Source organism: Budorcas taxicolor, chromosome 10 (genome assembly GCF_023091745.1).
Source record: "Budorcas taxicolor isolate Tak-1 chromosome 10, Takin1.1, whole genome shotgun sequence".
Lineage (NCBI taxonomy): Eukaryota > Metazoa > Chordata > Mammalia > Artiodactyla > Bovidae > Budorcas > Budorcas taxicolor.
Window position 1 is genome coordinate 90,484,730 of NC_068919.1, and position 26,525 is coordinate 90,511,254.

At 44.3% G+C, this 26,525-nt stretch overlaps 1 protein-coding gene across 1 annotated transcript in view; it reads left to right on the plus strand.

Annotated features, from left to right (window-relative positions):
- The first annotated feature begins 554 nt into the window (after positions 1 to 554).
- TSHR (thyroid stimulating hormone receptor) overlaps positions 555 to 26,525 on the plus strand; it is a 170,168-nt gene continuing 144,197 nt past the window's right edge. Inside the window, exon 1 of the mRNA XM_052647047.1 lies at positions 555 to 724. Coding sequence (XP_052503007.1) covers positions 555 to 724 — 170 coding nt within the window. The remainder of the gene's footprint in view (positions 725 to 26,525) is intronic.

The window sequence follows — 26,525 nt, forward strand, 5'->3', positions numbered from 1 at the left end:
CCGGCCACGCGTGCCTGCCTCGGACAATCGGGCAGAGGCGCCCTGGGCCAGGGAGAGCTGAAGTTCTGCGGGACCCGGGTCCTCCCCAGGAGGACAGTCCGTTCCGCTGGAACTTTCTCCGTTTAGAGAGGGTGCGTGCGCGTGGATCCGGAGAGGCAGTTCCCTGGGGGCCGCGGGAAAATGGGGTGGCCCGTTGGGTTTAGGGACCAGCAAAGGAGGGGAAGTCCCAACCAGGCTTTTGGGAGGAAGGCGAGGCGAGGAGCGCGTCGGGGCAGGTTGGAGGGCAGAGGGAGGCAGGGAACAGACGAGGCTGGGGGCGCGGAGAGCGAAGCCGGGGAGCTGGTTTGGGCGCAGGGTTGCCAGGGCGACGGAGCCCTTAAGAGCCTCTTCGATGCCCTCTCCAGCCTCCGGCTTGGTGCTGAAGTCACAGACCATCGAGCCCTCCTCCCTCCCGCCCCGCGCCGTCTCTCTTGGCCCCGAGGAGCTCGAGGCGCAGAGGGATGAGAGGGAGGCGATCGCGGAGCACGCAGAGGTAGCCTGGGGCCCCGAGGACGATGCGGCCGACGCCCCTCCTGCGGCTGGCGCTGCTTCTGGTCCTGCCCAGCAGCCTCTGGGGGGAGAGGTGTCCGTCTCCGCCCTGCGAATGCCGCCAGGAGGACGACTTCAGAGTCACCTGCAAGGACATCCAGCGCATCCCTAGCTTACCCCCCAGCACGCAGACCCTGTGAGTACCTGGAGAGGAGAGGGGGAACCCAGGAGTCCCAGGCAGCTGGGGAAGGAGGCTGGAAGTGCTTAAAAAGAGCTTGAGAACAGGCCAGAGGGCGTGTGTGTGTCTGTGTGCGTGTGTGTTTGTGTGTCTGTGTGTGTAGTACCCAAACATGGTATTGATGGTACCCGTTATTCACAACGCAGAAGTTAACAAAACTTTAGTACAGGATGAAAAGTGACAGTTGTCCTTTCTAAGAGAGTTGTTTTTCTGCACTTTGCCTCAGCCAGAATCTCAATTTTACTTAAAATGTAAACGAGCTTGCTGACAACTCAAGAACTGATCTTTTTGATCTTATTTTGGGTGATGAAAAATTGCAAAAAAAAAAAGTGTTTCAATTTTTATAGTCTTTCTAGATGAGAAGTTATCTTAGTAGGTTTCTTGATTCATCAAATAGTTGACGGAATTTAATCAGGGCTCTTTTTAAACTACAGTCATCTTTCAGTATCCACAGCCATTGGCTCCAGGACCCCTGTGTATACCAAAATCCAAGGATATTCGAGTGAAGTATTTGCATATCACCTATGCACATCCTCCTGTACACTTTAGAACACCTCTAGATTACTTGTAAAACCTAATACAGTCTAAATGTTATATAAATAATGTTAAAAAAACAATGTAAATGCTGTGTCAATAGTTGCCAGTGTGGGGGATATTCAAGTTATGCTTTTTGGAACTTTTTGGAATGCCGTGTACCCCACCCTTGAGTATATGCAATCCAGGTTTAGTTGAATCTACAGATGGAACACCTGCCCGTATGGAATACCCTTTACAGTTTGTAGGAAGTATATGCGTTACTCACTCAATGATGAACTCCCCACTTCTTGTTGTTGCTGTTTAGTCACTAAGTTGCGTCCAGCTCTTTTGCAATCTCATGGACTGTAGCCCGCCAGGCTCCTCTGTCCATGCAATTTTCCAGGCAGGAATATTGGAGTGGGTTGCCATTTCCTTCTCCAGGGGATCTTCTCAACCCAGGGACCAAACCCGGATCTCCTGCATTGGCAGGCAGATTCTTTACTACTGAGCTGCCTGGGAAGCCACACCTACTTATGGAGTACATCCAGAAATCTCCTTTTGGGTAAGCACGGTAAAGATAAAAAGAGATGAAATTTCAAATAGTATATTTTTATCTGCATGTTAAATGTTACCATATTAGAAGCTTAATGTTAAATAAGCTTTGAGTGTAAAAGAGTTAGTTGCTTAGTTGTGTCCAACTCTTTGGGACCCCATGGACTGTGGCTCTTCAGGCTCTTTGACCATGGAATTCTCCAGGCTAGAATACTGGAATGGGTTGCCATTCCCTTCTCCAAGGGATCTTCCCGACCCAGGGCTCAAAGCTGGATCTCCTGAATTGCAGGCAGATTCTTTACTGTCTGAGCCACAAGGGAAGCCCATTGTTCCTTAACACACATTTAAGTCAATGACAATTGAGAGGATGATTGTAATCAAGGGAAGAAGACTTTTTTAGGTGATCAGAAACAGAATGGTAAGAAAGAATAGTAAAGACAGTCTTGTTTCCCTATTTACTTAACTGGTTAAACCCAGTTAAGGTCAGTAAGCACAGGTAGATAAATGGAAAGCAATGGTGAAGTTGTGTTTAAAATTCCCTCCAGCAGTTAGCAGTAGGTTATGAACATTTCAGCACAAGTGTGTACTTGTGTGCAGCCTCCAAGTATTGCTTCATTGCCCATGCTGCCACCCCAGAAGAAAAGCTGTTCTTAGCATCTTGATGTTTTGGTGGAACCCTTGCATTGACTCCTTGCAGCTCCCGTGATAAAGTTCTTTTGTACAGCCTACAAGATCCTTTGAGACCTAGTCCAGTCTTTCAGACCTCGTGGCTCATGGTCTGTCACACTTCAGGGGTAGAAAGAGTTTCTGCTATTGAGCAGAATTTCTGGAACTTTCCCTCAAATTCTTTGCTCCTGCAAGCTGCTTTTGCCTTTCCTTCTGCATTCTAGTCCTCTGCCTAAAGTGACTTTTCCCTTTTCCTCACCTGGCTGATTCCTACTCCAAGGTCCAGATTGGGGGTTAACTCCCTCCGGGAAGCCTCTCCTGGCCAACGACTCCTAGGCTCAGTGAGCTCTGTTCCTTTGACAGCATCCTGCGCGTGAACTCCAGCCTCGCCCCAACACACAGGTTTTCTGTAACTTGTTATCCCTTTGAGTGCCTGTCTTAGCAGAAAATGAACTTGTCTAACCCAGGGACCCTGTCTTTCAGCCCTTGTTATTGTTGTTTAGTCGCTAAGTCACGTCTGAGACTTTTGTGACCCCATGGACTAATAGCCCACCAGGCTCCTCTCTCCATGGGATTTCCCAGACCAGAATACTGGAGTGGGTTGCCATTTCCTTCTCCAGGGGATCTTCCTGACCCAGGGATCAAACCCCCATCTCCTGCTTGGCAAGAGGATTCTTGACCACTGAGACACCAGGGAAGCCCCATTCAACTCTAGAACTGCTTTAATGCTGGAAAAAAAAAAAAAAAAAAGCTTGTTACGTGAATGAATGAACAAACAGATACACTGGTCTCAGACGGTCCACTGTGTGTGTGTGTGGCGGTGGGGGTGGGGGTGGGGGGATGGAGACCAGAGGCATCACGTCTTCAGAGATTTCTTTCAAGGGAGCAGGGTTTCAAGAGTCATTGAAGAGCAGGGTGTCTCTGGCCGTGGAAGGGAAGTGGGAGTCATTCTGTTCAATTGCCTCCAAACGATGAGGAGAAAGGTAATATCGGAGAAGGAGCAATGGAATGGGAGTTGGAAGACATGTCTCTTCCCCCTTCTGTGGCTAACTGTGAAATTAGGTGAGATAATTTACGTGGGAGGACGCACGTTTCCTTCAGGTTCTTTCTGATGCCTGTGTTGCGATAAGAATAGTCTGCAATGAGACCAGTCCGTCTGAATCCGCTGACTCCCTGGATAAAGACAGTGGTGGGGAGAGTCTGACCTTCACAACGATGGGAAGACGGAGGGAAGCAGGGCAGGAGGGGCGCTCTTCTGAAGATTGACGTTATCATGAGATGAAGAAGAGAAAATGGATGAAAAGTATGGGGTACATAGTATGCTAACGTAAATGGTGACCGCAACCCTGGGCAAAAGCAGCAAAATGATTTTTAAATCTTTGGGGGGCAGCAGAACTCTTTTGTGAAAGGCAAGCTTATAAGAGAAGTGAAATATGCAAAACTCAACACTCACAGAGTGCTTATTACAGTACGGTACTTTATGGGCAGTTCTCAGTCCAATCCTTTATGCCAACTCATTTGCTGAATCCTCACAAAATCCAGTTGAGCAGGTGATTTTATTACTCTCATTGTATAGATGAGAACACTGAGGTACAAGAGAGATGAAACAGTTGGCTTGGTGTCACACAGAAGGTAAGCGGTGGTACCAGGGTGTAGAACACCACAGAGCTACACCCTGGAGCCCCTGTTGGCGGTGGAAAGTGGGTCTCACCCCACCAGCTCTTTCTACTCAGTATGGTCGTGAGGCTTTGGAAAAAGAAGTCTGAAAGTATGAGATGTCCAGTAAGCCACACATAACCCTGGGGGCTGTTGGCCTGAGAAAAATGCAGTCACTCAGAAAATAGGAAGTTAGGAACAAAAGAAAACAAGGGAAGAAAGGAGAAGGAAAGGAAGAGGCAGGAGATGGGAGGGAGGGTGGAAAAGAAAGACCACATCTAAGTTTTATCATAGAAAGAAGGCTTTCCCTGGTGGAACAGACCAGATCCTTGTCATTAAAAACCGAATCTGGTGGTAACCCCTATTTTCAAATGTAGATGCTGTTTAACCACCGCTTAGCCATGTTGCAAATTACCCTGGTGCCAAGAGCAGTTTTTCCTGAAGCTGTCTTCTATCCACATAGCATGGTGCTGAAAGGTAAAGACATGGCCTCCTTCCTCACCATCCACACACCTGCTGGGTGGTCTGGACGGAAGTTGTACCATCTGTGTTGTCACTGAAGCAGTGGTTCTAAATCGTTTCTCCCACTTTACCCCTGCCCCAATGGGCACTGTACCCTTCCTTTATAACATTGGTTCTCACTAGGTGGCTAGTGAAGGACAGCTGACATGCCTACTCCACAGTGGAACATTCTAGAACCTTTGATGTACAGGTGGTTTGAACAACTTGCTCCTTCCAACTGACTTAAATGAAGTTCCTTAACTTAAATGAAGCAAGCAGAATAAAATACAGAATTTAAATGCTGATATGAGACCATCTTCTCTGGATGAGGAGGTGGATTGCGTTAGATGTCTGTTCTGGGTTTGTGTGGATTTTTCCTGAGGAAAATGCTGCTTTACCTTGCCTTGCCCTGTTGACCACCTGCTTTTCATTTTGTGATGGGGACAATCACTGCCTCCACCCCCTCTATCTTTTGCCTTCCAGAGTCCAGCGCTTCAGTGGCATAACGGTTTGTCCATCACGTACTTGTTGGCCTTCAGTCAGGGTTCTGGAGGAGCTTCAGTTTTTAAGTCATTTGGATTCTGGATCTGTGGCTCCAATTAGTGGTCATTCCTGGTGTTTTCTAAAGGGAAGACAGTAACTCACCATCTTCAATCCAATCTTATTGCCTTATCTGTGCTCTACCTGTGATGTGATTTACTCAATATTTTTAGGCTGACTCACCTCTTTAACTAAAAGAAATCTGTTTAGAAGGCTTATGTTGTGAATATAACTGGAAATTCGCATGACTTGCTCCAAACAGTGAAGTGAAGTCACTCAGTCATGTCCGACTCTTTGTGACCCGACGGACTGTAGCCCATCAGGCTCCTTGGTCCATGGGATTTTCCAGGCATGAATACTGGAGTGGGTTGCCAATTCTTTCTCCAGGAGATCTTCCCGACCCAGGGATCTAACCGAGGTCTCCCACATTGTAGGCAGACGCTTTACCATCTGAGCTACCAGGGGAAGACTGAATACCGCAAAAACAAAATGCAATTCTATTCTAGCTCAATACTGTTATCTGTGAATGCTGTGAGCCTCGGGTGGCTTTCTCTTTGTTATAAAGGAAGAGTAATAGGTGTTCAAGAAATAGCAAAGAGATACCAATCCACCATGGTGTCCTTCTTGATATCAGGAGGACTGAAAGACAATGGAAAAGGGAATCACTTTCTCCCAGTGTGAGTCACTATTATTTAATGCCACGTGGACATGCCACCTGAAATAATCTCAAATATCTTCGAGTCACATCTGTTCTACCCTCAGGGACATGTGGATTAAGTCTACATTGCACAATTATTTTAGTCCCAATTAGTGGTCATGACCTGAATAACACTTGGTTCCCAACCTAAAGCAAAACCCTCTGCTTCAGCACCCAAGGAAGGATCAATACTATGTGTCTTATAAAGGCAGCATCACCCCACACCTCCAGGCTCCGTGATGTATTCTCTGTTATTCTCTGTGTGTGGGTATAGTCAAGGTTTTCATTGGTAAGAAACTGAAAACCCACTCTGTCTAGCTTAAGGAGAAAAGAAAAATTTTGAAAGAATTCCATATAATTTACAGAATCACTGTAGAATCAGGCTTTGAAAATAGGCTAAGGCACGCGGCAGGCAGGAAGTCGGAGCCACCGCCAACCATCTGGCGGGAACCACTCCATGGGCAAGACCACAGTCGCAACTACAGGGCGTCTGTAGTGCTGGGCCGCCGGTTGTAGAGCCGCTACACTCTCCGTGTGCCACCATCAGTCATCTCTCCATCGTCCCTGCCTCTTTGAATCGCCGGCCAGAGAGTGATATCCTATATGAGAGCATCTGAACGTCTGGCAGAGGCTCCCTGCTAACGTCCTAGCTGCTGGGGGTAAGAACAGGGAGGCAGTTCCCCTCTCCCACTTTTGGTGGAGAAACTAACTTCCTTTGTAGAGTCAAGTAAAGCTCTAAGAGAATTTGTGTGTCTACAGACAAAGATCACTTTGCACTGTTGTCAGTTATCTACAACCTACAGAGTTGTAAAATAGCTCTTGTTGAATCACACTCAGAATCTTAGAAGAATGTGCTCTGAATCAATGCATAATTTGCCCCTGAAGCACAGCTTTCCCCTGCAATGTGTATAAAATGCTGAGAACAGTTACTGACTCATAGGAGGCACTGACAAGTAAACTCAGTACAAAAAAATAATTTTCTCTTCAACTTAAATCACAGGTTGAAATAAATTACTCAATAAAACATTTTAAATTGGAATCGCAAGACCAATCTCTTATGCATTCCAACAGGCTGAGTTCAAATAGACAAATAGCCAAATTACCAAAGAAATTCTATTTGGACATAATTTGGGATTTTTATGCGAACCTAGGTATACATTTTGTGTTAACTAAAACTTTTTGTTATAAATATTTTACTGCAAAGAATGCTGAAATATATATCTTTTTAAAACTTATTGGCATTTGGAGGTGATATATTTCTCCAAAATATATTATTGTGGTTACTTTCTGATGCCTCACACTTAGCCTGTCCTTTGAATAGGCTAAAAGTTCACTGAATGTGGTTATTCTTCAACAGTTTAAAACCAGATTTTGTAAGAGTCTAGGCTTCATATCTGACATTAAATCCTCCACACTGACCCTGTTTCCATTTTCACTGAAGCTGGGGAGTGTGTTTCTTTCATCTTTGGCCTTTTTTTACTGCAATTAAAAAAATCCTTGAAGAGAATTTCAAGTATGAACAAAGTGGTCCCATTTGTTCAAAGCTACACATTGGATTTTAAAAGGTTCCACTTAGACACTACGTACTTTGCTTCATTTTTGTATGAATCTTTAAGGACATTTAGAGCATTCCAGAAATGTTCAAAACAATTCTGTTCTTAAAATTACAAGCAGGCATTTGTGATTTTTCAAGCATCTTATAAATGTTACTGTCTTACATGTAGTGACATATAAATATGCCCTAGATTTTTTTTTACCATCAGAATAGTCCAGAAATTCAAATATTTCATCGTCATCTTAACTAAACTCCCCACACCCATTTTGCACCTGGGAAGAGATCACTGTGTCCCAATTTTTTCTTTCAAAAACACAATCCCTGTGTTTATATGATACACGAAGCTCTTGGCTTACATTTTGCAAGCATTAGCTTAATTTTACCCACACCCGAGTGTTATCATGATTACTCAACTCCAGTTAGGGGATTGAAATTGCCTCTTCTTATTGCCAGGTGCTACTTATATTTTGTTATTTCAGTCTTTTTGTGAGCTGAAAAACTAGAAGGCAAACTCTGGGGAAAGGAGGTGGGCATGCGAATAAACAGACTTTGAAGGCAGAGGGTAACTAGGGGGCTTTCCCGCGGCAAAGTCCTCAGTGGGCTGGGTGACCGTTCGGTTTCCCTCTCAACATCCTTTTCAGTTATTTCTGGCTTCATGGCCATGCTCCAGAGATTTGGGATAGCCAGAAATCTTACTTCTGGGTAAATGGCATGTCATTCTGGTTGGTTATTCTTCCTTCCTTTATTTTTCCACTGATCACTTTTTATATGCAAGTACCATTCTAGGCATTGGAGATAGAAAATAAATGACCCCCTTGATCTTACATTCTAGCAGGAAAAGTAGTCATCAAAAACAGTTTAATAAATAAATAAGGAAAACACACAGAATGTCAGGTAGTGATTAGTGTAATGGAGAAAAATTAAGGAAGAGGGAGAACGAATGCTGGAAGTTACATTTTAAATGGTTAGACAAGGCTCTATTGAGAAGGTGACATTTAGATAAAGACCGGAAGGATCCAAAAAAGAAAAAAAAACTTAAGCCAGGCTGATATCTAGGGGAGGAAAGATTCTGAATACATGCAGAGACCCAGAGTCAGAGGGGATGTGAGAAGAACATGCATAGTATGTTTAAGAAGTAGCAAGGATGATTTGGGAGAATGGCATTGTAACATGTATACTATCATGTAAGAATCGAATCACCAGTCTATGTCCGACGCAGGATACAGCATGCTTGGGGCTGGTGCACGGTGATGACCCAGAGAGATGTTACGGGGAGGGAGGTGGGAGGGGGGTTCATGTTTGGGAATGCATGCACACCTGTGGTGGATTCATGTCAATGTATGGCAAAACCAATACAGTATTGTAAAGTAAAATAAAGTAAAAATAAAAATTAAAAAAAAAAAAGTAGCAGCAAGGAGAAAAATGTGGCTGAAGGAGAGTGGGTTGTAGGAAATGAGACCAGAGCAATCACAGAGGAGCAGATCATTGTTGCACTTATGTATATTATGTGTCATTATTACATATACACACACACAATTGTTGTTTAGTCACTAAGTTGTGTCTGACTCTTTTATGACCCCATGGACTGTAGCCCACCAGGCTCCTCTGTCCATGGGATTTCCCAGGCCAGAATACTGGAGTAGGGTGCTGTGCCCTCCTCCAGGGGATCTTCCCGATCCGGGGATTGAACCTGCGTCTCTATGTCTCCTGCATTAGCAGGTGGGTTCTTTACCACTGGTGCCCCCTGGAAAGCCTAAATTATTTGCTTAAGATTTTTCAAAAGAAGCAGATTGCTTGAATTTGAGAGTCAGATGGTTAAAAAGAGATAAAAAAGATTTTAAAAGCTATCCTTTCCTTTATCCATTGCACTTTCCAGGGGATCTTCCCAACCCAGGGATCTAGCCTGTGTTTCTTGCATTGGCAGGCGGATTCTTTACTGCTGAGCCACCAGAGAAGCCTGTACACACAAACATGTATATAATATTTATATGTGTTGTTTTCTGAATGATAGGAAGCTAGTAAGGATTTTTAAACCCCTTCCAAATTACAAGGAAAAAACCAAAAATCCCCCATAGGTCAGGGTGTTAAACTCACCAAGCTTCTGGGTTTCTTGTGCATGGATGATAAAAGGGTTTCCAGATATTATATATTAACAGAAAAGCCCCCAGGGTGGAAGGCAAGAGGATACAGAGCTCTGTGATACAGAGCTGAGATGCGTTAGTGTCACGGTGCACCTGGAGGAAGCTAGTTGACTTTTTCACGAACTCTTGGCTGCAGCATCGCTAGACGAGGAGGCCGAGAGGATCTCAAGTGATGTATAAGAGGTTTCCAGCGTAGTTGGCTCTGCGCCATTCAGAGCTCCCCATCATATCCTGCTCCCAGACTAAAACATGTGATCTTCAGTTTTGTTCAAATAAGATACTCTTACTTCTTTTCTGAGAGAGAGGGATATACAAGTCCAACCAGTCACTGAGCTCCCTTCAAGATGCAGTCTTTACAAAAGCAATGCAAGAGGGTTTCTGACACGAGTGGAAGTCTCCTCTGTTGTGTTTGATCCCAAGTTTATAATTGAGAGTTCTCATCTCTCTGCGACTCCAGTTCTAGATTTCTCTCACCTTTAGAGAGAAAGGGCAAGACTGGCTGGAGTGAAGGGCTGGTGGGAAGACCCAGACTTGCACCTCCAGAGGTTCTAAACCCTTAGTCGCCTTGCCCTCATCAACTACAGTCACCGCCTTTTCTCATTCATAATTATCACTGGCCGCGGAAGAACCAAGATAAGTCCCAGTGAAAGTCCTGGGTTCTAGACATACCCCTTGCAGCTGCTAATGTAGTGCGTAGCAGCCACCTACCTTCTCACAGTTCTATTACTCCCATCAGTAGATAAAATCCTTTATTTTCTTATTTATCCACTGGGATGAGGAGCCCAAATGACTAGGTGGTTATTATAGCATCAGGAACACTGTGTTTTACTTGATGGAAGTAATCTGTCCATCCAGGAACAAGGACCTCTAATCTCACAGGAACTGAGAAGTTCCAATTCCGGAAGTAGGTCACTATGGTGATGGTGAGAAGGGCCAGTCCTACCAACAGCCCTAGCTCTTCAGACCCAGGTACTCTAGCTTTAAAGAACACGAGAGCATACAGCTGTTGGTTCAGTGTGCGTATGTACTTCATTAGGTCAGACCCTCAACCATGCAGGACTTAGCCTCCGAGTTGCGACCTTCTTGTTCAGTTGCTCTGTCGTGTCTGACTCTTTGCAACCCCATGGACTGCAGCACGCCAGGCTCCCCTGTGCCTCACTAGCTGAGCCTTTAATGGGTCAGCCCCTCATTTTATTAGGCAATCCGCTCTGCCTGATGAGTTACACGGTAGAATTAGTGGGTGGCCGTCGTGTTCTCTGTTGTGCCTTCTCAGCCATGAAATGTGTCTCTTGGTTGAATGTTGTGTTGCAGTGTTGTACCAGTTTGCTTGTTCAATATTGTGCAGGATTTCATAGTGGTAGATCAAGAATTTTATAAACCCTTGAATAGTGGCCCTGGTGGAGGCATTGAGGTCAGGGAAGGCAAACCCAAATCCAACATAAAGATTCTTTTTTAAATGAATCACTACTTTCTACAGCAGGGAAAGGGTGCAATGTAACCAAACTGGCAGCAAATGGCTGGCTGTTTTCTGAGCAAATTTGCCTTATTAATGGTACAGCATAAGGCTCTGCTGTCGGCAGGTCAGGCATTGACAGAGGCGGTATCTTGACTAGCTTTGATGAGAAGGAGCCCTTCTTTGGCTTTAATCCCTATCACCATGGATGTTTCACTCACGTCCTTTGCATCGGCACTGGTTGGCATCCATAGAAGGAGTCATCTTGTCCACTGGTTGTTGAGAATCTCCTCTAGGGTGGCACTGTAGAAATTTCCTTAGGGTGATCAGCCTCTCTTTTGATCAGTGGATCTCTTTTGATCTCCTGGTTTCAGCGATATTAAAGTTTTCTTTTTAATGTGCATCTTAAATTGATGAGATAGAGTAACTCGATATAATTCAAACACAGCACTAGAGTGAAGAATTGGCCATAACTGTCATTTTTAGGGTTAAATTAATGCCTCAATGCCATAAAACTTGTTTCAAAAACATCTAGTCTTTCAGAGAAGACTTCTGAAAATAGTCACGATTTTTATCCACTATGGTTTATTAATCCAAGTTACATGCCCTAACAGTTTGAGCTATAATATGAATTCAGTGGGTTTTCTGTCCTGCCTTAAAAAGCCCATCACTGTTACATTGTTTTCTTGTGTTACGTGACGTTCTGTGTGTCAGCTCCGTGTCCAGCCTGAAACTGCGTGTTCTCACATCCTGTATCTCATTTAGGACTCACAGTAGCCATGTGAGGTAGTTGTATGACTCTACTTTGGACGAGGAATCGGAGACTTAAGAAATGTCACCTCTCTTATCTTTTATGTCACAACACGTATAAGTGAAAAAGAGTATTCAAACACAGGTCTCCTAACTCTAAATCCAAGGCTCTCTCCACTATTCTGTAGTTAATGTCCTGCATCTGGTCCTTTTCCATCCCTTCCCCTCCCCCCACCTGCCTTCCTTGATGTGAAACTCATACACTGCACCATTTAGTGGTATTTAGCGTATTCATGGTGTTTACAGCCATCACCGGTAGTTCCAAACTCTTATCATCTCTCGAGGTGATCTGTACTGATCAACCCCTATTCCTGCTCTCGCCATAGCCCCTGCCAACCATTAATTTGCTCTCTGTCTCTGGGGATGGATTTACCTTTTCTAAACAGATTATGTAAATGGGATCATATGACATGTGACCTTTGTGTCTGGCTTCTTTTACTGAATATAATGATTACATGTTCCATCGGCATCGTAGGGACAGAAAGAACGTGGGTGATCAGACAAGTGGCCCGGGGCGGGGGAAGTGGGTGTAAAAGGCCAAGCTTTGTTTGCTCTCAGGCATGTTCATTTCTAACACACTGGTATAAAGAGCACCCCCACTTTTGTCCAAATGCCTTGCACCTTAGACATAATGATCCGAGCACCAAAAATGTTCATACTTATTCTCAGAGACTTAAAGCTTCAGAACTACTTTCCCATGTCAAAAGGTCTTAAGAATCCCCATCCTGTGAGTGAGGCTATTCCTAGCCAGTTGGGTGAGGAACACCATGTTCCTGTCCCTTCTGGATCTCGTGGTGATCTCAGTCCACACTTGGACAAAGAGGTGACTTAATAGCAATGCATGAGCCGTTATCCATAACTCTCACTCTCTCTTTTAAGAGCCAGGATTTACGCTAAGGACTTTTCTTTGTTATAGGGAAACTGCAGAACTCAAACAATACCCCATTTGTAATGGTGTTTCTTATGTTCTCTGCCTCTATTACACATTAAACCGACATGCCAAGAAAGAAAACTTGATGAGAATAAAAAAGGTTTTATGAGAGAAGCAAATTATTCTTCCTCTTATGTTTATCAGAGCTTACGTCTCAGCTGTTTCTTCCCAACCCACTCTGGACTTGGAGGCAGAAGATGTGTGGTCAAATCCTAGCTCTGCAGGGATTCTCCCGGTGGTCCTGCAGTTGGAAATCTGCCCGCCAGTGTGGGGGACATGGGTTCAATCCCTGGTCTGGGAACTCAGATCCCACATGCTGCTGGGCAACTAAGCCTGTGTACCACGACTGTTGAGCCCAGATGCCTAGATCCCTTGCTCTGCAACAGGAGAAGCCCCCGCAATTTGAAGCCTGTGCACTGCAACTAGAGAATAGCTCCCGCTTGCCACAACTAGAGAAAGCCCACAGGCAGTGATGAAGACCCAGCACGGGCATAAATACATAAATAATCCTCCACCAACTCACTGTGAGGGAGACTCAACTCACTCGATGCACAAGCTAGCAAGGCGAGCTAGCCCCATGCACATCACGGAGTGACTGTGAGGATCATGTGAGATTGTGCTAGTGGCATGCATGTGCAATACCTGGTCAACCAGAGTAAAGCCTGGATCACACATTATCTGTTTTCACCACAGCAGTAGTGGGTCCAAGAGGCTGTGAGATCTGGCCTGATTTAAGCCTCGATGTGGGCATGATATTGACTCGGAAAGGGCAAGCTTCCATGCAGGGACCATCCACCAGCTGTTCAGCTTGAGGGCTGTGCAGCTTTATTAAGAAGAGCAAAAACAAGTGTGCACTGTGCAAAAGGGGCACTCTCCAGATTTACAAGATTTCTTATCTTCTTCCAGAGCTATTCATCCCCTAGGAGTTACTGTGAGGAGGGTAAAGTGACCACAGTTCTAGCTGGGAGGGTCTCTATCCCAGTACGGCTCGTAAATCTCTAACAAAGGTTTATCTGTTCTGTGTCAGAGTTTGGCTAAAAAGAACTGTTATTATTTCCAGACTCTCCAGATGCCCCTATTTAATGCTTGGCTGGCCTTCTTATGTAGCATAACCAAGTTGCCATTTCAAAACCATCCTCAATCCCTGGAATCTAAAACAACAAAGCCAGAAGTTCTGAAATGTGCTCTACGAAGCACGGAAGAATCCATTAAGGTTTTGGTCTGATTCAGTTCTGTGTGACAATGGAAGTTCTGGTTCGTTTTACTTGTTTGTTGTTGTTGTTATATTTATATATTTGGCTGCAGCATACGACACACAGGCTCAGTTGGTCTGCAGCATATGGGGTCTTATCTCCCCAATCAGGGATCGAACCTGTAGCCCTGCACTGCAAGGTGGATTCTTAACCCTTGGACCACCAGGGAAGTCCCCCCTTTTACTCTTTAGAAACAGCACTTTATAGAAAGTGTATATCTCATGACCAAAAAATAAATAAATACATAAATAAAAGGACTTGGAGGGGCTATGCTTTCTTTGTATACTGTATCCAATATCTTCAATGTCAATAGCAACAAAGTAGGGAGGGGAAAATATCGTGGTTAAAGTTGTGTCAGCTAAAAGTCTTCGTGCAGAGTAGAGGATGGAGGTGTCTATGCAGTAAGGAAATGCTTGTAAGACTTCGTGACAGGGCTCTATAGTCAGGGTGGTCAACAGAAAGGGAGATCAAAAGTCAGGAGACCTTCAGTGAGTCGTGAACGTTTCAGCAAGGCACTTAATCTTTCTGTGTCTCCCTGTGTGTATCTGTGAAATGAAAGCCAAGGAATGGCTCTGTCCTACCTTGAAGAACTGGTGGGAAGACCAGGGAAGTAACTGTTCAAGTGTACAGGGGGCTCTTCACTTCTCACGGACGATCTTTCTTCTTCAGCGGACTAAGAATACAGGGGGTTATGCTTATCAAATGGAGAAGGGAATGGCAACCCACTCCAGTGTTCTTGCCTGGAGAATCCCATGGACAGAGGAGCCTAGAGGGCTACAGTCCATGGGGCTGCAAGAGTCGGACATGGCTTAGTGACTAACCCACCACCACCATGCTTATCAAATATTTAGGAACACAGATGTATCATATAGGGATGTTGGGGGAATTAGACTACAAAAACAAAGCAACAGCAAGTCCTTCATTTATAAGCATCCACCTCCTCCACTCTCACAACAATGGAAGAGGAATCTTTCCTCCTGTTTCCTTTGCCCGCTGGTCTCTTCATCCTAGACTCTTCCCCTCTCTCTTGCTCTCCCAGATTCTTTCCACTGCTATCTAAACACACTTGAGTCTCTATCTCCTAAAAAACATTCCTCTATAGTTCTTGCATCTTAGTCCATCTATCATTCTTACTTCCTGGTCTCCTTCCCTTCACAGCAGAGCAGTCATAGCGTTTTCTCAAGTCACTCTCTCGATAGTTTTACTTCCCATTCACTCTTTGCTGCTGCTGCTGCTAAGTCGCTTCAGTCGTGTCCGACTCTGTGCGACCCCAGAGACGGCAGCCCACCAGGCTCCCCTGTCCCTGGGATTCTCTAGGCAAGAACACTGGAGTGGGTTGCCATTGCCTTCTCCAATGCATGAAAGTGAAAAGTGAAAGTGAAGTCGCTCAGTTGTGTCCAACTCTTAGCGACCCCCCATTCACTCTTTAGCTTAGTGCAATCTGGCTTCTGCCCCCATTGCTCAACTGAAAAATTTCTTTGCCAAAGTCACTAACAACCTTGGTTGCAAAATTCAGTGGACATTTTTAGAGCCTTCCCTGGGCTGAACGTTTGGTGGCATTTGTCAGTGATGACATTGCCCTTGGATTCCTCCACTTCGCACTCTGCTTGCCTGGTGCCTCAGAGTGGCTCTCTGATCATCCCTGAAGGTCAGGCTGCTGTTGCACAATGAGGGCAGATACTGAGACATTGAACAAGTTGTGGGGCACAGTATCCTAAAGGGACACGATATCCTAATACGCACCCTGCGAAATGGTGAGCCATCATGCAGAGGATTGCCTACCAGGGGACACTTCAGTTGTGCTTTTGGAAAGCTATTCCATTGTTCTGTAAACTCAATTATTTCCAGATAAGAGGATGCTTGATACGGCCAGTGGATCCTGTGACATGGGCTCAGCATCCCCCGTCTCCTCCTCTCTGAAGCAGGTCTCGTGGTCAGATGCTCTGTGGTATGAGATTCTATGCCTGAGGATCAGACACTTTGAAATTTCTCAGAGAGTGGTGCTGGCTGAGACTCTAGAGGCAGGAAAGGTGAACAGTGACCAATTATGTCCACTCTTATGACAAGAAACCACTGGTCCTTCTAGGAAGAAAGGGCTCAACGTGATTAACTTGTCACCAAGTGGGCATGTGGTGCTATAAAGTAATAATGACACATTGGTTTCTTTTAATAACCAATTGGACTTTCACTGTTTGTAGTAGCCAGATCAGCCTTGATAAGTGGGGGGTCTATGGTATTGGGATGGAGTCTCTGTTGTGACTGTTATGTTCCATTTATGCTAGCTCTGGGGTGGCCAGTGACAAAGACGGGCTCCTGTCAATTGATCAGATGATTTTATTCCCGCGAGGAGCTCTCGAGCGAACACTGCCTGTTGGAGGAGTCCCATGTTCGGTGGAAAGGGCAGCTTCTAGTGCCCCTGCCATGCTCAGTCACTGGCTCTGGGCTTCCCATGGAAAGCACAGTAGTGTGCTTCAACCTCTGTGACAGATCCTGCACGTGCTGTAGTTGAGGCTGGCAGCTGATTGCCTCTTGACAACTAAAGCGAAAGCTGTTTCTTCCAGGGTGATTGGAGGGGTCTGTCTCCATGCCTGCCACATTCACTTTCCTCTTTCATCTTTTCTGTTTGTACATCCTTGGCTTTCTTTACTAGCCTCTCTTTTCTACCCATCACTCAAACGCTGTCATTTATTAAGTTCTCTTTTCAGACCTCACTTCCCCTATCTGGTCCACTCCAATTCACATATCGAATGAGATGCTTGTTCAGTCGCTAACTCGGTTCTGACTCTTTGCAACCCCATAAACTGCAGCATGCCAGGCTTCCCTGTCCTTTGCTATCTCCTGAAGTTTGCTCAAATTCATGTCCATTGAGTCAGTGATGCCATCCAACCATCTTATCCTCTGTCATCCCCTTCTCCTCCTGCCTTCAATCTTTCCCAGCATCAGGGTCTTTTCAAATGAGTCACATCTTCGCATCAGGTGGCCAAAGTACTGGAGCTTCAGCTTCAGTACCAGTCTGTCCAGTGAATATTCAGAACTGATTTCCTATAGGATGGACTGGTTGGATCTCCTTGCAGTCCAAGGGACTCTCAAGAATCTTCTCCAACACTATAGTTCAAAAGCATTGATTCTTCAGTGCTCAGCTTTCTTTATGGTCCAGCTCTCACATCCTTACGTGACTACTGGAAAAACCATAGCTTTAACTATACTTTGTCGGCAAAGTTATTTCTCTGCATTTTAATATACTACCTAGGTTTGTTATGACCAACCTAGATAGCATATTTAAAAGCAGAGACATTACTTTGCCGACTAAGGTCTGTCTAGTCAAGGCTATGGTTTTTCCAGTTGTCATGTATGGATGTGAGAGTTGGACTGTGAAGAAGGCTGAGTGCCGAAGAATTGATGCTTTTGAACTGTGGTGTTGGAGAAGACTCTTGAGAGTCCTTTGGACTGCAAGGAGATCCAACCAGTCCATTCTGAAATAGATCAGCCCTGGGATTTCTTTGGAAGGACTGATGCTAAAGCTGAAACTCCAGTACTTTGCAAGGAGATCCAACCAGTCCATTCCGAAGGAGATCAGCCCTGGGATTTCTTTGAAAGGACCGATGCTAAAGCTGAAACTCCAGTACTTTGGCCACCTCATGTGAAGTGTTGACTCATTGGAAAAGACTCTGCTGCTGGGAGGGATTGGGGGCAGGAGGAGAAGGGGATGACAGAGGATGAGATGGCTGGATGGCATCACTGACTGGATGGACATGACTCTGAGTGAACTCCTGGAGTTGGTGATGGACAGGGAGGCCTGGCGTGCTGCGATTCATGGGGTTGCAAAGAGTCGGACATGATTGAGCGACTGAACTGAACTGAACTGAACTAGGTTTGTTATAGCTTTTCTTCCAAGGAGCAAGCTAATGAATTGCAATTTCAGATATTTGGGCTGGGTCTATTTTCTGAGCATTAGATCTGTATCATCTAAATACCTGTTAGATATCCTACCGAGCCCTAACATTTAGTATTTCCAAAAGTGACCTCATTATCTTCTTAGCCAAAACACTCTGCTTATTTCAGTGAGTGGATCACCATTTACCCAGATGCTCAAAACAGACTCTGTATAATAGTTTCTTTGATACTGTCTTTTCACACATCCCTGATATCAAATCCACAATCATGACCAATATAAGTAGCTCTTGGATCTGTTCCATTTCATCTGTGTTATTACCATGCAAATTCACACCACCACCGTTGTTTTCCACCTGAACATTATAAATGGAGATGCTTCTGTCTTTATTAAACACAGCAGTCAGCGTGATAAATCTAAAATGTACTATGGGTGGGGTCTCCATTCCCTGTTTAAAATACATTATTGCCTTCCAGTTCTCTCGGGGGAAATTTCAGACTCTTTACATGGTTTGTGAGACCTGTGTGATCTGGCCCTCTTCTCTTTTCAGGCAGCTCTCTTGAGAGTTTCCTTCCATCTCAGCCACTCCTGTTACTTCCATCACTTTTCATTACTTTTATATTCTAGAATGTGTATGCACTCTGTTGCTCCTGGGCATTTTTGCACAGGCTATTTCTTCTTACTGGAACATTCTTTATCTCCACTCCTGTTTTTCTTCTGATTAACTCTTATCATCCTTTACTTTTTAAAATTATAAGTTGTCTATATAAAAGGACAAAAATTAGCAATCCAGATAGCTATGTATTATTATCAAGATTAACCAGAAGTTAACATTTGACTTTGGACCAGGGGTATCTCCTCACGGCCGCCCCTCCTGACCTTGAACATGGAGTAGCTCCTCTCGGTCCTCCTGCGCCTGCACAGACACCGCTCCTTGGACGAGGGGTAGCTCCTCTTGGCCCCTGCCCCTGACCTCGGGCGTGTGGAGGGTCCTCTCGGCCACCGCCCCTGACAATGAACTGTGGAAAATTCTGAAAGAGATGGGAATACCAGACCATCTGACCTGCCTCTTGGGAAACCTATATGCAGGTCAGGAAGCAACAGTTAGAACTGGACATGGAACAACAAACTGGTTCCAAATAGGAAAAGGAGTATGTCAAGGCTGTATATTGTCACCCTGCTTATTTAACTAACATGCAGAGTACATCATGAGAAATGCTGGGCTAGAAGAAGCACAAGCTGGAATCAAGATTGCCAGGAGAAATATCAATAACCTCAAATATGCAGATGACACCACCCTTATGGCAGAAAGTGAAGAAGAACTAAAAAGCCTCTTGATGAAAGTGAAAGAGGAGAGTGAAAAAGTTGGCTTAAAGCTCAACATTCAGAAAACTAAGATCATGGCATCTGATCCCATCACTTCATGGGAAATAGATGGGGAAACAGTGGAAACAGTGTCAGACTTTATTTGGGGGGGCTCCAAAATCACTGTAGATGGTGATTGCAGCCATGAAATTAAAAGACGCTTACTCCTTGGAAGGAAAGTTATGACCAACCTAGATAGCATATTGAAAAGCAGAGACATTACTTTGCCAACAAAGGTCCGCCTAGTCAAGGCTATGGTTTTCCCAGTGGTCATGTATGGATGTGAGAGTTGGACTGTGAAGAAAGCTGAGCGCCAAAGAATTGATGCTTTTGAACTGTGGTGTTGGAGAAGACTCTTGAGAGTCCCTTGGACTGCAAGGAGATCCAACCAGTCCATTCTAAAGGAGATCAGTCCTGAGTGTTCATTGGAAGGACTGATGCTGAAGCTGGAACTCCAGTACTTTGGCCACCTCATGCGAAGAGTTGACTCATTGGAAAAGACTCTGATGCTGGGAGGGATTGGGGGCAGGAGGAGAAGGGGACGACAGAGGATGAGATGGCTGGATGGCATCACGGACTCGATGGATGTGAGTTTGAGTGAACTGCGGGAGTTTGTGAAGGACAGGGAGGCCTGGCGTGCTGCAATTCATGGGGTCACAGAGAGTCGGACACAACTGAGCTACTGAACTGAACATTTGACCTTATTTGCTTCAACTCTTTCCTTTACATTTTATATTTTAAATAAATAAAATATAATACAAACAGTGAAAGCCCTACCATTAGCCTATCTTTTCCTTCCCTCCCTATCTATAGGTCAAGATATAATTCTATTGTCTTCTGCCTTCTATTGTTGGTGTTAGAAATCTGCCATCAGTCTATTGTCATTCTTTCCGCAATTTTTTAAATCTGTGACTTCTGTTTGCTTTTAAGGTCTTGTTGTATTTGGTGGTCAACAGTTTTACTAGAATGTACGTAGCTATGATTTAACTTTTATTTATCTGTTTTGAACGCACCCTATTTTAAATGAGAGTTATCAGTCGTTTGCTCTTTAATATTGTCTCCCCTCATTTTCTCTATTTTTCTTCTGTAAGCCCTCTTGGATGTATGTTGGATCATCCATCTTCCATTCTTCTGTCTTAACTTCTGTTTAATGTTTCCCAACATGATATCTATTTGTGCCACGTCTTGTCTATTTTTCATAGGTTTGTCTTCTGTTTCACTGTTCTGCTGACTACTTTCCTGTTTAATTCATTCAGTATTATTACATATATTTTTCATGTCTGTTATATTACAGGCATCTGTTCTTCTTTAATGTTGCTCTATTCTTTTCATGGTTTGGGTTACATCCTTTATGTTTTGAATTATTTTAAACAAACATTTTATTGCCACTATGAGATTGCTCCATTTTCTGAAATTCTTGGGGTCTCAATTTGCTAATTGTTGGGTCTCCTAGCTCTTTCGTGGTGAATTATAACCTTATTTTTAAATTTTGGACCATAAGCTGACCTTCAGCAGAGCTGTCACTGAGAGTCTTGTGCAGCCTGGGCTGTGAGCTGGATGCATTTTATCAGGAGCTCTGCATTGGTTTGTCTCAGCAGTGGCAGGGATTTCATCACTCGGGCCCATATTTTGTGTTACTTTCACTACTTGGGTAATACCTTAACCAGGCAGCTGTTCTAATGCTAACTCAAACACCTACATCTGTGGGTAGGTGCATTCCAGCTTCTCAGGAGTGTTTTTTAATATAGAATGTGTACAGGGGATATACAAACTCAGGCCAATGCGCAGATCTTTTCTGACTCACATTTTTTACCAAGTGTCTAGCCTTCTTACATTGCTAATATTAATATCATAGCAGCATCTTAATCCTAGCTGTGCTCTTCACTTGTGCCAAGGTCTGTTCTTATGACAGTGTCAGCATTAACACTCAAGCTCCCAGGTTACTGAGTCTGGCCATTCTTTCCCCATTGTCACGTTCCTGTTTCTAGAGCACTCATGAGGCTTCCCATTCTGTTTGCCATTCTCTCTTGATACCAGGGGAGTTTATCTAGTCATTGAATGAATTGTTATGTATTACCCAGAATTTATAGGTGGTTATAGTGGGAAGGCTCTTTTGGATTATGTAGACTTCCAGGCAGTCTCAATCTTTCAATTTCTACGTTATTCATTCTACAGATATTTTATTGTCTCAGGGGCTGTATAGGGTGATGGAGACAGTGTCCTAAGGAAAACAGACATAGATCCTATGCTATCAACTTACTGATATAAATTAGGCATTAGTTTCTAGACTTTTCTCAGGTCTAGATTACATAGGCCTAGCTCAGCACTGGGTGTCTCCTCATTCTGTCGCTCCATTTTGCTTGTATATTGTCTTGCCTGCATCTTCTGGACTGGACTATATAGTTTCAGAGATGCTGGAGAATGTCCTCTTGATTAATGACACCAGAGCGCCTTGCACAAAGGCCGGCATATTATAGGAACTAGAATGTATTACACAGTTATTCCCAAAGATACTTGAAAATTTTCCGTGTCTTTCGGGAAATTCCATTATCAGCCTTTTATTTCCCCCAGCAATTGCTTCTTGGCCTTTTGACTAAGAGCAAATATATTTCTCCCATCATTCTGACACCGCAGACCTTTCTTTTTTCACTCGTTTTTGTTTTTTTTTTTTTTTCTCTGCATATAAATTTGTTCAGGCCTCCTCTATCTTGGTGCTTGGTACCCTGTGGAGATAGCATTCTATCTATTCTTCTTCCCATTCCTGCATCTGTGAGTTCTTTTAAAAGCCAGGCTTTTGGACTCTGTGGGAAAAGGTGACGGTGGGATGATTTGAGAGAATAGCATTGAAACATGTATATTATTATCATATGTGACACAGATCACCAGTCCAGGTTCGATGCATGAGACAGGGCACTCAGGGCTGGTGCACTGGGATGACCCTGAGGGATGGGGTAGGGAGGGAGGTGGGAGGGGGGTCCAGGATGGGGGATACATGTACACCCATGGCTGATTCATGTCAATGTATGGGAAAAACCACTACAATATTGTAAAGTAATTAGCCTGCAATTAAAATAATTAATTAATTAATTTTTTAAAAACCCAGGCAATGCATTTGCAGCAACACGGATATACCTAGAGGTTATCATACTAAGTGAAATCAGGCAGAGAGAAAAAGACAAATATCACGTGATATCACTTTGTGTGGAATCTAAAAAATTATATGAATGAACTTATTTACAAAATGGAAATTGATTCAAAAACTTAGAAAATAAACTTATGGTTACCAGAGGGGAAAGGGGAGGGAGAGATAAAGTGGGATTCGAGGACCGACAGATACATACTACTATATATAAAATAGACAACAAGGACCTACTGTATAGCACAGGGAACTATATTCAGTGCCTTGTATATCTATAATAGAGAAGCATCTGAAAAAGAATATATGTATACGTGTGTTAACTGAGTCACTTTATTGTATACCTGAAACTAACGCAACATTGTAAATCAACTGTACTTCAATTAAAAAAAAAAAAAAAAAGCCAGGCAAAGCATTCTTGGTGTTTCCCGTATGTCATTTCCAAACCAATGCTGGTCCCCCCAAGAGACAGCTTCCTGCTCACTCGGACACGGATGCCAGCATTGGTGGCTTCTGGCCAGTTCTCTTGCCTCCTGCTGTCCCCGTGACACCTGTACTTCATCACTTCTATCTGAGTGCTTCAATTCCGGTTCAGTCCTGTTTTATTAATGATGTTTGAATTCTACTTCAATACTTTGGCCACCTGATGTGAACAGCTGACTCATTTGAAAAGACCCTGATGCTGGGAAAGATTGAAGGTGGGAGGAGAAGGGGACGACAGAGGATGAGATGGCTGGATGGCATCACTGACTCAATGGACATGGGTTTGGGTGGACTCTGGGATTTGGTGATGGACAGAGAGGCCTGGTGTGCTGTGGTCCATGGGGTTGCAAAGAGTCAGACACGACTGAGTGACTGAACTGCACTGAACTTCAAGTCTTAGGCTGCACCCCACACTTTCAAAAATTAAAAACATAAAACCTTGCATCCCACAGTGTTTCACGGACACCAGAGCTCACCCTGAGCTGAGCTTTCTCCACCAGGTGCTCAGCTCTGGAAGCCCTCTCTGGTCTCCCAGTAACTGACAAGCCAGTGACTTGATTAGGTTAAATTTCGAATGCTAACCTTTTCCCTGGGTATAGTTACCCCTCAGGTTCTGGTATCTTCCCTTTACTCCCGTGTTCCTCATCGCCACTGTCTGTTCATCCTCTGTTTATTCCTCACCCCCTTCCCTGCTTACTTCTGCCCCATTCTTCTACCAAATCTTGCTATCTTATGGATATCAGGGCTTCCTTTCAGCCTTTATCTTCTGGATGATTTCTGGTCCTTGAATTTATTGCCCTTCCCTTTCCTTTTTACCCATAATACATTTATTCTAAGAACTGGAAGCTCTGTTACAAGCTATCTCCTTTGCGTGCTAAGTGACTTCAGTCGTGTCTGACTTTCTGTGACCCTATGGAATACTGGAGCGGGTTGCCTTGCCCCACTCCAGGGGATCTTCCTGACCCAGGGATTGAACCCACGTCTCTTCCATCTTCTGCACTAGCAGATGGGTTCTTTACCACTAGTGCCACCTGGGAAGCTGCTTTAGGGGTTTCCAAATTTGACTATGGTTAAAATTGCCAGGAGAGCTTATTAAAAATATTGGTTCCCAGGCCCCATTCCTGAAAATTCTTTCCTAGAGGTCTGAGGTAGAAGTTGGAAATGTGTGTTTCAATATATTTGTTCAGTTGGGTAAAAGATGCCTGTGGTAAAAATTTAAATAATACTAATGGGTAAATGCTAACATGTAAATCATTCTCCATCCTTCATCTTAAGTTCCCTAAGGCAAACACTGTTAACAGTTTCTTGAAGATCCATCCATACACAAAAGTCCATCTTTTAATACACGTTTCAAATGATTTTGATATAGCCGATCACCAGTCTTGGGGAATCTTTTACATTCTTTCTTCCCTTGACGTCCTTTATGCTGGTTGCCCAATGTCTCTAATAGTCTGACTCTTGCCTTCTTTTTTTATTGATTTATTCTATTTGTTATTTATTCGTTTGGCTGCACTAGGTCTTAACTGGCCTGGGAAGTCTTAATTTCAGTATGTGGCATTTAGTTCCCCCACCAGGGATTGAACCCAATCGCCCTGCATTGACAGCACAGGGTCTTAGCCACTGGCCCACCATGGAAGTCCCAGCTCTGTCTTCTGGACTCCCGCCCCTTACTTCTTCTGACCCCTAAGCGTGGGCATTCCTTGAGGTCTTCTGCTTGATCTTTTTTCTGTCTTCTTCCTTGACAATCCCTCCCAGAGCCATGAGTTATTCAGAGAACACGCTCATACTTCAGCCTCTTGCTCCAACGTTTTAACCTCATCACAGGAGCAAAATTGTTTCTACTTTTTAGACGTCTCTGCCTGGTTGTCTGGAAGGACCTTAAACTGAACATTCAAAGCAAACGCCTTTTCCTTTCAGCAGAGCTAGTCACCCTTCACTCTTTCCTGCTGTCTTCCATCTCCCATCATCACTGACTCTTCTGCCCCTTCAACGTGCCTGCACTTCTGACGCGTCTCACACTTTCGTGCTCTGCAGTCCAGGTTTACGGTGCAGAATTTCACACACTGCCTCCACCAGTGCTCCCCGCTCTCCTCCAGCTGACCACCACCCTCTTAAGGCCGGGAACTCTGTCTTATTTCTGTGTTCTCAGCACCTTGCTCTCTCTCTGGCACATGGCGAGTGAGTCAATGAATACGGGATAAATCCCACACTCAACTCGACTGTTGAGCTCTTCCATTGGCCACTTCACCACTGTCTTCGGTTCAGGTGTTCATTTACCCCTTGCTTCAGCCCAAGTCAAGCAGCCATCCTCTCCTGCATGCACATTATACTTATCCTTTTGTGGATTCTCCTCCTGCCTGAAACGCTCATTTGCCCTGTAAGTGCCTATCAAAATCCTAACAAATCCCGCAAGCTCAAATGCCTCATTCTTCACAAATGTTTCCCAAATCTCTAAAGCCCTCGGTTCCCACAGCATTTGGATTCAGAAAGTGCACCTGTCAAATTTATAAAGTCACAGGATTTTAGATGTGGAAAAAGACTTTCGAGGTTACCTAAGGCAACCCTGGATTTTACAGCTAAGACAACCAAGGCCCAGAAAGAATAAATGTTGTTCTTGAACCAGTGACCCATAGAGCCAGACTTAGAAGGCAACTCTCACAAATTCCTCTTCATAGCTATGGTGCCCATGCAATTCTCTTCTCTTCTCTTTTAGACTATTAACGCCTAAGGTCAGCAATTGGATTTTGTTCAGCTGTGCTTCCCTCGTAATATCTAATCTAGTGCCTTGCAGGTTCACAGAATTATCCTGAATTGAAATGAACTTTAGTGTGCTAGTTAATTGATATTTTTAACTAATACCATCTTGTCCTGGATTCCCTGGAAAATATAATTGATATTGTAAACTAATAGCTGTCTTGTCCTTTATCATCTGAGACAGAGGTTACTTGCTGATGTGAGAGTGAGCAATCAGAGAAGGAAGGCAGGGATGGCTGGGAAGCAATGTACTGCTGGGATGTTCTGTACGGCTTCCTTTGCAATGAGCCAGGAAGAACCCTCCAGGTCAGTGCATCTGCACAGCCATGTAGGGAAACTGTGGACAGGCCCTGCGGGAAACCCAGGCTTTAGAGCAGCTTGTAAGAAGGCCCTTACCTACTGACCCCTACCTCTTGGTTCCCACTGATCGAAATCACTCCCCTGCAGTTACAGGTGCAGCATCTGGCCTCTTTGATGGCTCCTAAAGCCCTTATGGCAGAAAGTGAAGAGGAACTCAAAAGCCTCTTGATGAAAGTAAAAGTGGAGAGAGAAAAACTTGGCTTAAAGCTCAACATTCAGAAAATGGAGATCATGTTATCTGATCCCATCACTTCATGGGAAATAGATGGGGAAACAGTGGAAACAGTGTCAGACTTTATTTTGGGGGGCTCCAAAATCACTGTAGATGGTGATTGCAGCCATGAAATTAAAAGACGCTTACTCCTTGGAAGAAAAGTTATGACCAACCTAGATAGCATATTGAAAAGCAGAGACATTACTTTGCCAACAAAGGTCCGTCTAGTTAAGGCTATGGTTTTTCCAGTGGTCATGTATGGATGTGAGAGTTGGACTGTGAAG